The sequence below is a fragment of the Sceloporus occidentalis genome, unplaced genomic scaffold, assembly GCF_023333645.1.
Source record: "Sceloporus occidentalis isolate IW3139 unplaced genomic scaffold, rSceOcc1.0.p SCAF_7, whole genome shotgun sequence".
Taxonomy (NCBI): Eukaryota; Metazoa; Chordata; class Lepidosauria; order Squamata; family Phrynosomatidae; genus Sceloporus; species Sceloporus occidentalis.
In genome coordinates this window covers 18,572,867-18,589,037 of record NW_028316987.1, presented here as the reverse complement: position 1 = coordinate 18,589,037, position 16,171 = coordinate 18,572,867, and the positions used below count along the sequence as shown (strand labels likewise).

General features: G+C 39.0%; 1 protein-coding gene across 1 annotated transcript; it reads left to right on the top strand.

Annotated features, from left to right (window-relative positions):
- The first annotated feature begins 561 nt into the window (after window positions 1-561).
- Window positions 562-13,419, top strand: LOC149309341 (T-cell surface glycoprotein CD8 alpha chain-like). Its single transcript, XM_089532262.1, has 6 exons — window positions 562-945; window positions 5,816-6,157; window positions 6,654-6,755; window positions 9,174-9,284; window positions 12,278-12,311; window positions 13,062-13,419. The coding sequence occupies exons 1-6, from the start codon at window positions 900-902 to the stop codon at window positions 13,111-13,113; spliced, it is 687 nt and encodes a 228-aa protein (XP_089388388.1). The 5' UTR covers window positions 562-899; the 3' UTR covers window positions 13,114-13,419.
- The last annotated feature ends 2,752 nt before the right edge of the window (window positions 13,420-16,171 follow it).

Genomic DNA, 16,171 nt, shown 5'->3' with positions numbered 1-16,171 from the left:
GAACATTGCACAATCCTCTAGTGCTACACAATAAACAAGGCAGCCTCCCACAGAATTTACAGAATGGCCTCCTAGGCTAGGCTCTCTTTCAACCCTGAAATAAAAAGACATCAGGCAGATCTAGTTTGAATGAAAGTGGAATCCTGCAGAGAGATGTAATGTAATAAGTGAAGTAATGCCAACATGTTGATATGTTCATAAATAAGAAGGAAGGAGCCATTTCAGTGATCCAGAGTAATTTAAAATGTGCAATCCTATGTTATCATTACAGAGAACTGCCACTCGGACCATCTCCCTACCTGTTGTACCACCATCTCCATTGGAAAGTGACCCACTGAATAGTCTTGCTTCAGTGATAGTAGATCAATCACCATAAACTGCCCATTAGCTTCTACTGTTCCCAGACACCTACAAACACTCCCTGACCACTTCACAGCTCTTTCTTTGACTAACTCAACCATACCGTGTCTGGTCTTGCCTTTACAAATCCCTCCCAACAGGTTTCCTCTCTACCAGTTTGCTGCTTCCTTTCCTCCAGAGTCAGATAACATACATCTGGGCCTTTCTGGAGAACCTTTTTCTCCCACCATGCTGATCTTCTAGGATGCCTACAGGATAAAGCAACCTACGACTGATAATATTTGTTTAAGCGTTATAACTTAAGGCTTGCTCACCGGAGGATTTAAGAAGAAAGACTGGAAATAACATTTATCCCATACAGAATTCTTCATGGTTGTCCTTCTTTCATTCTTCTCTGCAAGCCTCTTCTTTTAGGCGGTAGCTGACATCACATCCTTCCCACCAAGAGGGTCCTATCTCATTAACAATCAAACTAACCTTCTTTCACCTGTGCCTTGTCAGAAGAAGACCGATAGCCAAAAAAGAAAAAAGAAGAAGAAATGGCCACAAATTCTTCAGTTCTATGGCTTGTGGGATTGATTCTGTGTGAGTATCCAATTACTATTTTAGGTATTTTTTAATTAAAGTAACTCATAATTGAAAAATAATAATTGCAGTACCATGAGCAAATGTGATTTAGATGGAAGACTTTGTCCTTTCTTTTCTTTCAATACCACACACCTAAGCTGTCCTTTAAAACTGTCTTAAAATTCCTGTAAATTTGCAAATTGTGAGGGAGAACTACGGTGGGATACAAGTGGGGGATCTAAAGCCATGTGGAAGTTGTTGCATGCTTTTCAAATTAAGTACATAATGCTAATAGAGCTATTGAGGAGCAGACCAAACCGACCAAACCGACCCAAAAAGGAGAGAACTACTAAACATTCGGAGTAGATTATAAATTAAAATCAGCAAAAAGTGTGTTGTTGTTGTCTGCAACAGACTAATATAGCTATTCCTCTGGAAATCAAAGCTAGAAAGAAAGAAAGAAAGAAAGTGTCAAAAGCCAAAGAAGCAAATGTCCCATAGATGCCCCTCTGCCAAATGAACAATATATAAAGGGGAAAGACAATAACTGTGTTTTTTTAATTTGTTGTAATTATTTATTTATTTATTTATTTATTTATTTATTTATTTATTATTTGCTATGCATTTTTTAATTTGAGTCCTGAAAAGGGGGAGAAGCGGGGCAGTAATAATAATAATGGTTTTGAAAATGATTGAAAATGTATTCATTTGCTGACATGACACTTGATGGTTGAGTTTAATATTACGGGGTCACAAGAGGTTCTCCAAACCAACAAGAACAGGAAAATTAAAGTGTTATTTGAAAGGCATGTCTCCAGAGAAGAAATACTCCATCTTAATTGACAGGATTTATCTATCTGATATTTTGTACGCACAAATCAATGTAAAGTTAGAGGCACAAGAACTCATTGAAATCAGTGGGCATCAGCCTATTTAATTCTGTACTGGATTATGGTGAGGCTAAATGTAAGTGTATTGTTCCAAATAAAAAATTGTCCTTCTGTGTAATTTAGTGTGCCAAAAATACCATAATTAAATAGCCTAACAATATAACCTATGCTGAAGTGCAGGAAAAAAGTATGCCAGTTAGTGAATGCAATATGAAATTGTGGGCACAGTGAGCCCTTGGTATCTGCCGGAGTTTGGTTCCAGGACCCCCTGTGGACACTAAAATCTGTGGATATTAAAGTCCTATTAAATACAATGGATTGCAAAATTGTGACCCTTATATAAAATGGCAGAATCAAAGTTTGCCTTTTGGAATATATACATATATATATATGGAATATTTTCAAGCCATGGATGCTTGGATCTGGGGATAAAGAATCCACAGATAGATATGGAGAGCCAACTGTACATTCACATGGAATAACATGTCTGAATTCTCAATTGTCAGGAATAAGACAGTGTGCTGATTGCATTTGTTGTCCAACCACACTTGTTGAAAGCAGAAGTGGCTGAATGAATCAAGTCCTTCCATCCAAGTTCAGTTTTTGGTTTTTTGCCCATCTGGAAATATAGTTTGTCTTTCCCCATATGCCAGAGAAATGACCCTAAAAGAAACTATGAATTACACATCTGGCATGGCAGGGGAGCGATAGAAGAGTCCAGGACTCTCAGTAAGGAGTTTTCATTTTTAACAGATTGAGTTAACTTATTTTTTTCTTCTTCAGCCTTGCCTGCTTATAGTGTGAGTGGTCAGGCACAATGCATCAGGATACAGTTCGTCTTCCCTTAGCCCTGATGCTCCTGAATCCTCCAGAATTTTGGTTTTTCATTCCATGTCAGCACAGATATTTTGCCAGACTGTTAGAACCTGCAGTCATCCAGTGAATCAAACGAGATTGAGGAGAGGCAAAATAAAGAAATAAATGATATACTGGCAGGAAGAAAATCAACATATTTGAAATGTGTTATAGATGGACTGAATTAACCAAGGAATACATTGCTCAGAATTTGCAAGACCTGAGCAGGGCACTTGTTAACCAGTTTTAAAGGGAATTGGATTCATTCTAGACAAGTTTTAAAGAGGGCTAGATGGTTTATGATCAATGTCTATCAGTCCTAATGGGGATATCCAAGGCAATCTATCCTTCAGTATCATGTGCTGGAGAGTACAAGCAAGCAAAAAATGTTGCACTCAAATCTTGCTTTGCAGCTGCAGATTCAAACATCGGATTGGTCAGAGAACATAATGCTGGACTAGAGATGCATTTAGCCAGATCCTGTTACATTCTTAGATGATTAAATTAAAAGCTTTGACTTGGGTGATGAGCATTTTAGAGCACCGTATGTGTGACTAGACCACAAAAACCCATATATCCTCACCAGTTTGGAGCACAGCACATGGTATCTACCACTCACTTACACAACGTCTTCCTTCATGGTACCGCTATGATGTGGTGAGAGAATTGTGGCAGCCACCTGCATTACAGCTGCAGAAATCCTCAAAACAACCATACTTGAAAATGAGGATTTGCATACCACCATTAAAACAGGGGACATTACCTCCCCAGAAGACATTTAAAACCCTATGTACAAAGCTCTGAGTAGGCATCTAGGGGTTTTGATTTTGATTTCTAGGTGTCAAATGAAGACTGGGTGGCATATGGACACAACTGACAATTGACAATATTGCTTTGTCATATTGAGAGTCACCAAGGTGTAGTAGTTTGAGTGATAGTTTAGGACTCTTTGAGACCAAAGTTCAGATCCCTGCTCAGTTATGGAAATCCTCTGGGAGACCTTAGGCAGGTCACACACGCTCAGCCTCAAAGGAAGACAATGGCAAAAGATCACCATAAGTCAAGATCAGTGAAGCATCTCACATCCTATATCATATGTGGGTATGATATACACATACATACATATATTGTTGCTTGCCTTCAAGTCATTTCCTACTTATGGCCACCCTTGGCAAGATTTGGTCCAGAGGAGGTTTACCATTGCCTTCCCTTGAGACTGAGAACATGTCTCACACACACAGAGAGAGAAGTGTGTGTGTGTGTGATGATAAATAAACAACTAGGAAAACAAAGCAAGAAAGCAATTGTTGTGGTCCTGGATTCTGTGTTGACTTAGAGAACACTTTTCATGTCATAGCAGCTAGAGCAGATTTATAAGATCTGGCTGGAATCTTAAGTATACTTTCCTAATAATGTGCGCAGTTCATAGACCACATCTTCAATTTAAATTTATATCCCCAGGATGGTAACAAAGTAATAGAGTACAATGTAATATCAGACAAAAAATAACAGACCAAAATAAACCTTCCAAACTAACCAACAGTAAAAAATGTTTCTGGATGAAATATTCCAATCAGTAGAGTGAATCTTTAATCCATTCACCACATTGTCTTTCTGCTTAAACTCAGTACATTTTTCTGATGGGTAACTGTAGTAGATCTAGGGCAGTGGTAGGAACTAACTTTTAAAATAGCATTAACTTAATTGTAGAATTAACATATTAAGCTATTTATTAACTGAATGAAAGACTGTGCAAACGCACCAACACATGCTATGTTTCCCAGGTGGCTCTTTATCCAAAAGGAAGTTCTTCTGGGTTTTTGAAAAACCGTTTCTTTCTTTTTTCTTTTTTGTTAGTCCTTCAAGGATGGGAAATTTCAATGTCTTGGTCATGAGCCTTAGTCCACGTACTAAAAAGTAATTCTAGCGGGATAAATTGTGATTAAGACTTTTGAAATTAACAGAAGATTTGTTACTGATTCCCCTGTCCTATGTTGAAATGTAATAATGAAGCCATATTACTGAAACCCTGGTATTTATATCAATTGAATCTGGAGGATTCCAAAAAGGTATAGATACACTTGCAATCAATGAGAAGTAAAGTCCAAATAAAAAAGGACAAGAGGGTGGGGAGCATGCTTTACTCTGATAAGACATCAGTAGAGGGTTTTAATTTAAACTTAAGTGGCAATTTAACATAAACATTATAGTTAAGTTTCTCCTCTTCTCATGTAAATCTAATTCGATAGCCTAAATGCATTAACCCCTTCCAATTCACTTTCTTATTTTTGGCTCTGAGCGACAACTTCTTTCCGCCAGGACCTGGGGTGCAACATAGGCGTGTTACACACGCACCGAAGGGGCGTACTAGGGTTAGGAAGGGGCGTATTAGGGTTGAGAAGGGGCATCCCTTCCAGACGCCCCTAACCCTATTACGGACCGAGTCTGTACAAAATGGCGACGCCCGTTCCACACGGGCGCCGCCTTCTTGACGTAGCGGACGCATTGTGTCCGCACGTCGTACGGCACATATGACACCGCGAGTGCGCCACTGTCGCCTTGCGGTGTTATAACTGCGCCACAAAGAGAAGCGTCATTTTGGCACTTCTTATTGCAGCGTGAAGGAGCCGCACGATTTGGCTGCTGCGGCTCCTTCGCGCTGCAACCGGTGGCGGCGGCGGACTGCCGCTTGATTGCCAAAAATACCCCCCAAATTTCACTGAAAAATTAAAAATTAAAGACAAAACTCTAAAAGTGCACTTCTGGTATGGGGAAGAAAAACCTGGGTGTTTGTTTTTAATGCTAAGCAATTAGAGTGCAACCTGAATACAAGGTGAATTATCACTCTTTGGGTCTTATGGGAGATTGAGTTCACCCACTTTGTTCTTTAATTTTTTTATCGAAAGAGGTCATTCTAGAGCGGCTGGGCAGATTTGAGGGCTGAAAAAAGAACTTGGGGTCCATATGTAACCACCTCAGTATTGCACTTTCCCCACCCTATTTATACAATGTTACATCTCAGGCAATGCCATTTAGCAGAGTAGCACATTCATGTCATCTTCACCTCAGGAGGGAACGTGCATCAGAATATTGTTTGGCTGCAGTTAGTAAACAAACTAACTGGACTTCTCTTCTCTTCTCAGGCTGCTGCTGGTCCCAAATTAACAGTATGGCAGTCAAGATGATCAAATCTCCTGAAGCCTTTAATACCAGAGTAGAACTGAAGTGTGAAACCAGTGATGCAGATGCTGGGGTATACTGGATTTTACAGCAAAATGGGCACACCATGCGGTTCATCGTATATGTCTCTGTAAGGGGCAAGGTATCACCAGACTCAATCAACAGCTATGAGGCACATAAAAATGGCAACTATTACCACTTAATAATTACCAGCTTCCAAGAGGAAGACCAGGGCATCTATTACTGTCTTGTCCACCGCAACCAGAAACTGATCTTCAGTTCAAGCCTCTCAGTCTACCTGCCAAGTAAGCTCTGTCACAAGCCTTTTATGGACACCAACAATAGCTAGCCATTGCACATGCTGTGTGTGTGAAATAATGTTTTCCCTGAGCCCTTCTTGGTGTCTCCTCTTTTGCATAAACTTGGGAGCTTCCCTCTTCTTATCTCGCTGCCAGGAGCTGGTGACTGAACTTGACCGCGATAGCTTCCCTTTTCTTCCTTTCATTCCCATCCACTGTCAGATCAGCTTCATTTCCACTGCAAACTATCCCTGATATTTCATTTGAGGTCTGCTTGGTTAGTAATGGGCCACCTCCCTTTCTGGGTTTAAAATGCCAAGGTGATGTGCAGACTTTTCTCACCTGAGGCTTCCAAAAGTGGGGCAAGGGGTTAGAAATACTGTTTCCTTCTCCTCTATTCCCTGCCATGACAGTGTAATCCAATGGGAACGGCATGATTGTAAAGTCTCTCACTCAGGGTGTAAGATCTATGCAGAAAATTCCTTCATCATTTTGTTTGCAGAGACAACCACCCAGCCGCCCACTGTTCCACATCAGATTACAACGAGAAGTATAGGACAAGCAGTGAAAGAACCCATGGAGTGTCCAAATCCCACAGCCTCGGGTACGTTTCCTTCACCTTCCTTTGAATATGGATCCATAAGTCACTGTAATGTTAAGCTATTTTATATTTACTGTTACTGTTACTCCTAGTCCAGGATATGTTCTGAAGGCCATGATGCAGCATGTTTTCAGCTTGGGTCTGCTTTGTGCTCCTAGGTGTGAAGCCAGCAAGATCTGGCAGGTCACTGCGCAACTGGGGAGTGAGGGCAGATGAGTGAGTTAGTGGGAGGGAGTGGGGCAGGCCACCGCTGCCGCCCCCCACAGCAGCCCCCCACACTTGGTGTCACCATAGGTAGTGTTACCACTGAGTGTGATATGATGGCTTGCATATTGGAATAGAGCTCTGGGAGACCAGGGCTCAAATTCCACTCAGCCATGAAAACCTGTACGGTGATCTTGGACAAGCCACACTCTACCACAGTGGTGGCGAACAGGTGGCACATGTGCCAGAGGTGGCACTCAGAGCCCTCTGTTTGGGCACATGCACCGTCGCCCCAGAACAGAGAAAGCCAGAGGGACTTTGTGATAAATAAGTGGGTTTTGGATTGCAGTTTGGGCACTCAGTCTCTAAAAGGTTTGCCATCACTGCTCTATCACCTCAGAGGCAGGCAGTGAGTTAGTGTCCCTTAACAGCTAATGTTTGATTGTTGATTTAAACAGTTTCCTATGTGCTGGCAGCACAAGGCTGGCACTCCCCTTATTCCACTTTTCCTGACACTCTCACTCCTGTGTGATTGGTGCCGTCACTACTAGTTCTCCATTTTCTATCACACAGGACAATTCTCAGTCCTCACTGTTCCCTGTACATATCACAACACACTGTTTACTCATGATTTCTAATATGTATTCACACAATAGGATGGGATGTTGCATAGGTTCATGTTGTTCCTTCACCCTTCCAATAATATTCATACAATATCTAATTAAGAAATAAAAATCACTGCCACAAGATGCAAAGATGCTCACTAGGTTAGATGGCCTTAAAGCTAGGTTTGCCATCTTCACGGAAGAGATGTACCAATGGCTATCAACTGCAGTAGACAAAACAACCCTCCTTGCACAAAGGTAATCTGTTTTGTGAATCCTATGTTGCTGGCAAACATCAGAAGAGTTCTCTGTTTGGGGACATCCCAGAAATATGTGTCTTTGATTGTTAGTGGACAGAATAGACAGATGCACTGGAGTGGAGGAAATGAAACTTGATAACAGTAGTGCTTATTAAGGTAATTTTCCTATGTAGGTTTAGTTTGCTGGTAAGAAGAACTGTGCATTTACTCTGTGTTAGATTCATATTTCTATATTTCAGAACATATACACATAGAGGGGTAGTTGTCTTGGTCTGCTGCAACAAAATCAGCAAAGAGTCTTGTGTTAGCTATATACTTGTGTTAAAGCCCTAAATACTCTAAAGGCACCAGATCCTATCTGATCTTAGAGATTAAGCAGGGTACCAGCCAGTGGCATCACCTCCAAATTAAAAATTTAAATGTTTAAACAAATTAACATTTTTATTCTTTTAACATTTCTTTAAAAACATCAGGTTTTACCAAATTTTCACTTTGACCACATGAAGCTATGCATATGAAAATGCATTTAGGCTGTACATATGATATTGCAATTTAAAGGTGTAATTTTAATTTTGTTAGTTATTTATGTCACAACTATTACCATTACATTCAGTGATATATGGGAATTATGATTTATGAGTAACATTAGTACAAAAAACATTACTAAGGATCCTGTATGGAGTTCTAATGGGAGTGGAGGTGACACCATGAGTTACTGCACCGAGTGACACCAACCCTTGTGATGCCACTGGGGCAAGCCCAGTTTACTACTTGGATGGCAGACCACTAAGGAATATCAGGTGCTGTCGGCTATATTTTAGAGAAAGGAATTGGCAAAACCATGTCTGAGGATTCCTTGCCTAAGCAACCCCCATGAAATTTAAGGGGTCACGAAACACGTGTGCAATTCTGGCTGGACTTACCTCTGCAAATACAGTCACTCAAAGTGAGGAAGAAGGGTGTCATCTTTCCCTACATTACGTCCTATACTCTGGCATTCAAGAATTAAAGTGGTGCTCTTTTGTTGCAAGGCAAAGTTTAAGCTCTAAGGATGCTTTCACACTACACAATTATAGTACTATAATTCCATTTAAACTACCATGACTGCCTCCTATGGAATGCTAGGCACTGTCTGCAAATTCTAAATACCCTTCTCTAAACTGCAAATGCCAGATTTCCAAGTGGAATCAATGTATTATAGTTGTGCAGTGTGGAAGGGCCCTAAGACATAGAAGCACAGAATAGTGCTACAAAATGAGCATAGAGTGTCAACGCTGGAGTTCTGTTGACTGCATAAGAATCTATTGGTTACTGTTTTCAGAACTCATTTTCAGCATCCTCTTTTTCTGCAGATGCAGATCTAAGGACAATGTTCTCCTGTGAACTATACATCTGGGCTCCTTTAGTTGGTGGTTGTTTCATTCTGTTGATAAGTTTGGTGATCACCATATCTGTGTGCTGTGGTAAGAGTATTTCCTTTCAACTATGTCTGATTCTGGGATGGGGGGGGAGATAAAATTTGGTGCACATTTACTAATGTAACAGCTGTGTTCACAATGGCATTATATCATAATGATCAGTATTTTTTTTTATACTGACCAAGGGTAAAGATTGAGAATTTACTCTGAAAAAGTAAATATTTTCACAGGCAGGATGCATATTGTAACTTAATGATTTATAATAGAATAAAAGACAGAGAGTCCAAACTGGGAGACATGAAATATTGGCTAGGATTCTACTACTTGAACTTTGGCTTGGTTGAGAGTATTCATTTTGTACTGTGAAATAATGAATACAGTACGTAGCTCTGCTACAGACAATCTAATTCTGGTTACAGATGACCACAAATGGATTTGAAATATTAGATAGGGCAGATGGTAATGAAATTATACATATCTGATTAACATGCAGTCATGGACACTTGTACTTAAATTAAGTTCTGTTCCATGGGGTTTAGTCCCCAGTAAGAGTATGTTGAATTGTTTGATTGACTGACTGATTGACTGATGCATTTAAAACATTGATATATTGCCCCAAGACCATTAGAGCCTACGAAGTGATGCAAATGGATAAAAACATTTAAAACAATACATAGATTTTTAAAACAAGATAAAATAAGCATTTTAAAATAATTTACAATTTCAGTATAGGCGCAGCTTCGGAAGGCCTTTGTAAAGTGCTGTGTAAAGCCTATGGTGCTATATAAATAAATGTTGTTGTTGTTGTTGTTGTTGTTGTTGTTGTTGTTGTTATTATTACATAGCAACCAGAACAGCTCTGACTGGGGATAGAGAGTGCAGAATTACACCAAGATATATTTATGATGGATAGTTATCACAAGGTTGCCATTTGGCAGCTCAGTATAAGCAGAAGGCATTAAGAAAAATGTACTTGAATCACCAAAATGTTGTCTAGTTTTCTTTAACAATTTAGGTAAGCAGGAATGGAATGGAATTCATCACACTGGTTTCAAGTGGCAAATCGGATGTACTGTATTCCATAACACTGTTTGGGGCAGAGTGAGCCCTACCACCAGCAAGGAATTTCTGATTTTCTTTGAAGCCTTCACTTTCATTCTTTTTCTTTTACTTCTCCTATAAGAAAAGTGACTGCTTATTGCTCCATTAAAAACAGTTCAGGAATTTAGGGTAGCTGTCATTGGGTGATAGTTAACTGAAATAAAAAGGTAGCAGCAAATAAATGTCAATGCAGGTTTGGGGGTTTGTTTTGTTTGTTTGTTTGTTTAACTTAGAAATTGGATTCTTCCAGATTGGTTTAGAAGTTTTTGTTTCATTTTAAAATAGCATGTTTAGCTGACGGCAAATATTCTCCTCTCTGATTTTTTTTTCTTAGAGTTATAGTTCAAAAATACTATTTTACTGGCGCACCAATGCACCAGAGCACTGTTATTCTTTTAAAAATGTTAAGGAAGGGAAGAAGATATTTTTTGCATCTGATGTGTGTCAGATTTAAAAAGAAACCCATTAACAATAGGAATAAAATGTTGTAGCTGGTGCAAAACTAAAAAAAGAAAGAAAGTAGGAGAAGAAAGAGGAACCGATATGTCCTAAATTACAAAGAACCTCACTTGTAAGTAGGAATAAAATACTGCAGTTGGTGCTGGGAACTCCCAGGAAATAGTCTGGGATAATAGAAATCTCATTTTAATATTTTAAAAACAAACAAAGAACTATAGCAGCAAATACTGCAGCTTCCTAATATTTATAAACAGACTAGAAAAGTACTTCATTTTCTGTATAGTTCTAAATCCAGTCTTTTCTTACTAAATTAAGAAATCCCAAAAGTTCATACTAATCCAATTGCGTAACTGGGATTGTTATGTTCTTTTAAGTAAGCTATCAGAGGGTCCCATATTTTTCAGAATAAGCTGTGGACGTTGTGTATATACACAAGAGATTGGATATGATAATTAATTATAAAGCGTTTTGGTTTCACATCAAAGGATTATCGACGGAAAAGAACGACAAGACAAGGAAGTCGTTTTTAGTTTTTACATTGTTAGATTCTGTGATAGTAATATGTTATGTTATAGTCATTGTACATGATTATGTCAATGGTGTTTATTATGTTTATTTGTCATGTTTACTATGTTCATTATACGTATGTGTCGATGGTGTTAGTATGATAAGTGTATGTTACGTTCTGATATAGTTGTCCTTTATGTTGTTTTATGGTATTGAAAATCCAGTCTTTTCAAAAGCAGTAAGATAAAAGATAGTGGCCTAAATATCCTAAAGGAACCAAATCCAATCTGAGCTTGAAAGCTAAGCAAATTCAGCCATGGTTAGAACTTGGATGGGAGACTGCCAATAAATACCAGGTGCTGTAAGCTATATTTCAGAGGAAGGAACTGGTAAAACCACCATTTAGGCCAAAACACACCGCAGAAATAATCTAGTTGGAAAGCAGTTTAACTGCTCTGGCTCAGTGCTAGAGAATCTTAGGAACTGTAGTTCATTGTGGCATCTGAGCTCGCTGACACAGAAAGCTAAACATCTCACTAAACTACAGTTCCCAAAATTCCCTAGCACTAAACCAGGACAGTTAAAGCAGTCTTAAACTGGATTATTTCTGCAACCGTGTTTTGGACCTTAGTATTATGGGGTCTCCATAAGCTGACAGCGGCTTGAAGGCACATATTTAAGAGAAGATGCAGGATGTAAGGAATGCAGATAATATTTCTGAAGCCTATGAAGAATCATTTGCAACCTGACTTCAGGCCTTTGGCTGCAATATTTATGGGAAAGTGTTTACTTGTGTGAGCATCCTTCTACACACTTCCCGCAAACAAAAATAAGTGGTTGATAATATGCCCAAGATCATTGTGAATTGAAAGAGAAGATGAAAGGAAAGTAACAGCAAACAACTGCAGCACTCTGAGCACTAATAAAGTCATATTTTCTTCTCTCACTGCCTCTCCCAAAATAAACTGAAGATCCCAGAAGGCGGCGGCGATGCAAGTGTAAAAGGTGAGTCTTTCACACTGCACTTCTCTTGTCCATTGCATGTTACTAAATCCCACCAACTAGCACAGGATTTTCCCCATGTTGCTAATTTTGTCCAATGGGTATTCTGAGAGCAACGTATTTTGGAAATCTTGTTTTAAACTATGTACATTTGATAGAAGAATGGCCAAGAGATCTTTTGGGGGCACCAAGCTTAAGAGAACAAGTTCTCATAATTCAGGTACAATATGCCTTTTTGCCTGGGATTACTACAAACTACACCTGGGCTTTGTAGTTTGGAGAGGCACTAGAGCTCTTTAGGTATATGTATTATCCTACTTGAGAATATGTATTTTCCCTGGAAAATGATTAACCATCCATTATGAAGCCTCGCCCTCCCTCCAGTCCATCTGCCTTGGTCCAGGCCTCGAAGGTAGAGAGGAACTGCTGGACCTCTTATCCTTTCCCTCCACCACTCCCTTCTCCTTCTGTGTCATGTCTTTTTAGATTGTAAATCGTCTAACTAAAAGATTGTATGTAGAGCGCTGTGTAAATTTACAGCGCTTCATAAATAAAGGTTAATAATAATAATAATAATAATAATAATAGGTGAAAATTTTAAATGTTTCTCCTTTATGAAAGCCCCCCCCCCACTTCCTTGTAAAGCAAAGGAACAACCCTTGGTTAGGTCCTCTATGAAATAAATTGTATTTATTCACTGCTTTACATTAACAGCATGGAATGCACTTAGATTTTCTTCCACTTTCTTTCTAGACCTATGAATGGAGCCAATGGAGCCCTCCCTTTGCCACGCAAGAATCCATAACTGGACTGGAGCATTCTGACTCATTTGCCTGTCATTGTATCTTATGCTTCCATATTAAAACAGAGACTCTTAAGGGGCTGTAATTATTCCATACAGTCGCCCCTCCGCGACCTCAAATACTCATGGATGGGTGACCTCCCTTGTTTCTAATTGGGTGTGCGCCCTGAGCATGCTTGCAGACATGTGCCCCATTCAAGCCTATGGAGCTTGGATATGCACACGCCTCTATTATCGCAGGGGGCTCCAGAATGGATCCCCCACGAAAACGAAGGCCCAACTGTACTTACATATAAAATATGAATTCATTAGCCCCCTCTCCCCTGTTTCTCTCAACATTACATTGTGGGAAATCCATTTCTACCTGCTATGTGTCTGCACCCCTAAACTACCTATAACAGCTTTCTCTGTTTTTTAAAATTTAAGATTGATCAGTAGGAAAAGCTTCAGCTCAAACACATTAGCTAATCTATTATCTGGATAGGTAGATATATGGGCACAGAAGGAGTCCACAGCCATTCTCTGTCTTCGTATTTACATTTATTAGCATTTTAGAGTAATTGCAATTGAGTTCCCCTCCATTTACCTTCTAGCAACCTATGGTTCCTCGCGTGGGAGAGAGTATTTGTGTTCATACACTAACAAGATGTTGAAACTGTATCCCTAAATTTTTTACTAAACGATAGATAGGTACCAAATATGGAGAGCGATAAACTATCAAAAGATATCAAAAAACAGGAACTGTTCAGATCAACACGTTAAACCATGTGTTATTTCCTCCCCTTATTTTAGCCTTGAAGGGTTATTGTATGTATCATCTAAATTTTAAAGCCACAACAGTGTATAGTTCAGATATAGAGATATATTCACATAAGTTCTATAGTCCATATGTACACAACTGTCGCTCCATTGTTCAAGCAAGTTTCAGCATCCAAGTACTATAATAAGCCTGAGAATTCTCTTTTAAAATATTTTTATTATTGCATGCAAAAAATAATAGTTTTATCCAGTTATATTCAATAAGCTGATTATATATTTATATATATATATAATCCCAATGTAAATTTACATAAAATATTGACTTCCTCAGTTCCTCCAATATTGACTTCCTCGGTTCCTCCTCTAGAAATAGAATTCTATTTAACATAAAATCAAGGCTTTTTTTCCTTCTCATAGGACAAATTACATGCTTTCTGACATGGAGAAAAACCACTGGATTTTCAGTCGTTGTAAAACTTTGAACCGAAGGGCAAACACCCAATGCTTACCCTACTAAACCCACCCAAAGGTCATCTGAATTTTCTCCTTTTGGCAGTTTAGGGATATAAATCTTCAACTATTCATCTTGGCATGCAGTGATAGGGGGAAAACAAAAATTCCTCTGCAATTTTCTCCCTGTGTTTGAATGTCCCAGATTGTGCCAGATTCTGCATAGAAAAATGTGTCATTGCAGAAAACAGTTTTGTTTAGGGTTTTGCACACAAAACCTGTTCCCTGCGCAGAAAACAATTTTTTGCATGAACGAATCATGTGTTTTTCTACACTTTCTCCGTAATACTTTGGGATGTTCAAATATGGGAGGGGAGGAATTGTGCCACGTTTTCATTGGTTTACTGTTCTTCCTGGGGTTTTCCAACTGTCAACTTTCCATCCCTAGTTTAGATAACATAAAGACGCCAAGGGTTTACAGGGGTGTGCCATCTTCTTTGAGCTACTTTGATTTTTTAAAAAATCTTTATTTTTAGTACTCCTATGAAAAGTTAAAACTCCTGTTTGGAATTAATCATGTCAGTTTATTTTCTTTTTTTAACTACTTTTCTATTAAAGTTTACATAGGCAAAAAGTGTGTATTTTGTGTATGCAACAGACATATGTTAAGGTAGAAAATAAATGCAGAAAAACACTTGAAATATGAGCACAATCCAGGGGACAAGTTGTTGGTGGGGTTTGCTTAGCTTAATAAGCCCCTGGCTATCATAGAAAAGGTTAATTTCCTTGAGGTCAAAATAGCTTAGCTGGAGAAAATGAGAGAGGCAGAGACCTCTTTCATGGCTTCTCAATTCAAAGGTGATAGTGTCTTTCAATTACGGGTTAGGAGAACATCACTCCAAGGAAAAGAGAAATCATCCTTTATAAAGGAACTGTTATTTGGTAAATGCAAAGATATCCTGCGATGCCAGGTTTACACTCTAAGGATGAGGGGTTCATAGTTGTGGGAAATTTGATCATTAGAAAGATAGATAGATGGGTTTGGGTTTGTGACAGATGTATCAACTTCATATGGAATTGTGAGTGTTACTTTGCAAGGATGGTGCATCACACCTTTAAGATGGGAACAACATCTACAAGAGGAGCAGGTAAGAGTGGGAAAGCTGCACAAGAAGAAATGGAGGCACTACTGGATATATGGATGAGCCTCTTCAATTTGAAATATCAAGAGACAAGCCACTTGTGTGCAAAGTTCAAAAAAGCACCAATGGACTGAAACATGGCAGGAGAGCATACAGTAAGAAACTTGGTATTGTGAAGTTGAAGACTTTTGCGACCAGCATCCATAGTTTTGTGTGGGATTTTCGGTGCTAAGTGGCTATGTTCTGGAAGAGTTTATTCCTGACATTTCGCCAGCATCTGTGGCTGGCATTTTCAGAGAATGCCATGCCAGCATTCTCTGAAGATGCTAGCCACAGATGCTAATGAAACATCAGGAATAAACTCTTCCAGAACATGGGCACATAGACACCCCCCCCAAAAAAAAAACCTTGGTATTATATATGAAGAAGTGGGTTTATATCCATGAAAGCTCATGCAAAAATAAAAACCACTTAGTATTAAAGATGTTGCCATCTTTCTTTCTTTCTTTCTTTCTTTCTTTCTTTCTTTCTTTCTTTCTCCCTCTCCCACTTCCTTCATCCCTTCTATTGAGTTTTGTCTTTTTGTCATCTTATTTATTAGTCATTTTCACTGTAAATATCAGTTGGATGTCATTTAACACAATTTAACTAAGTAGCAGAAACACTACGAAAGCCAGTTACTGAGCTGTGAAGATGTGTAACCAATGTGC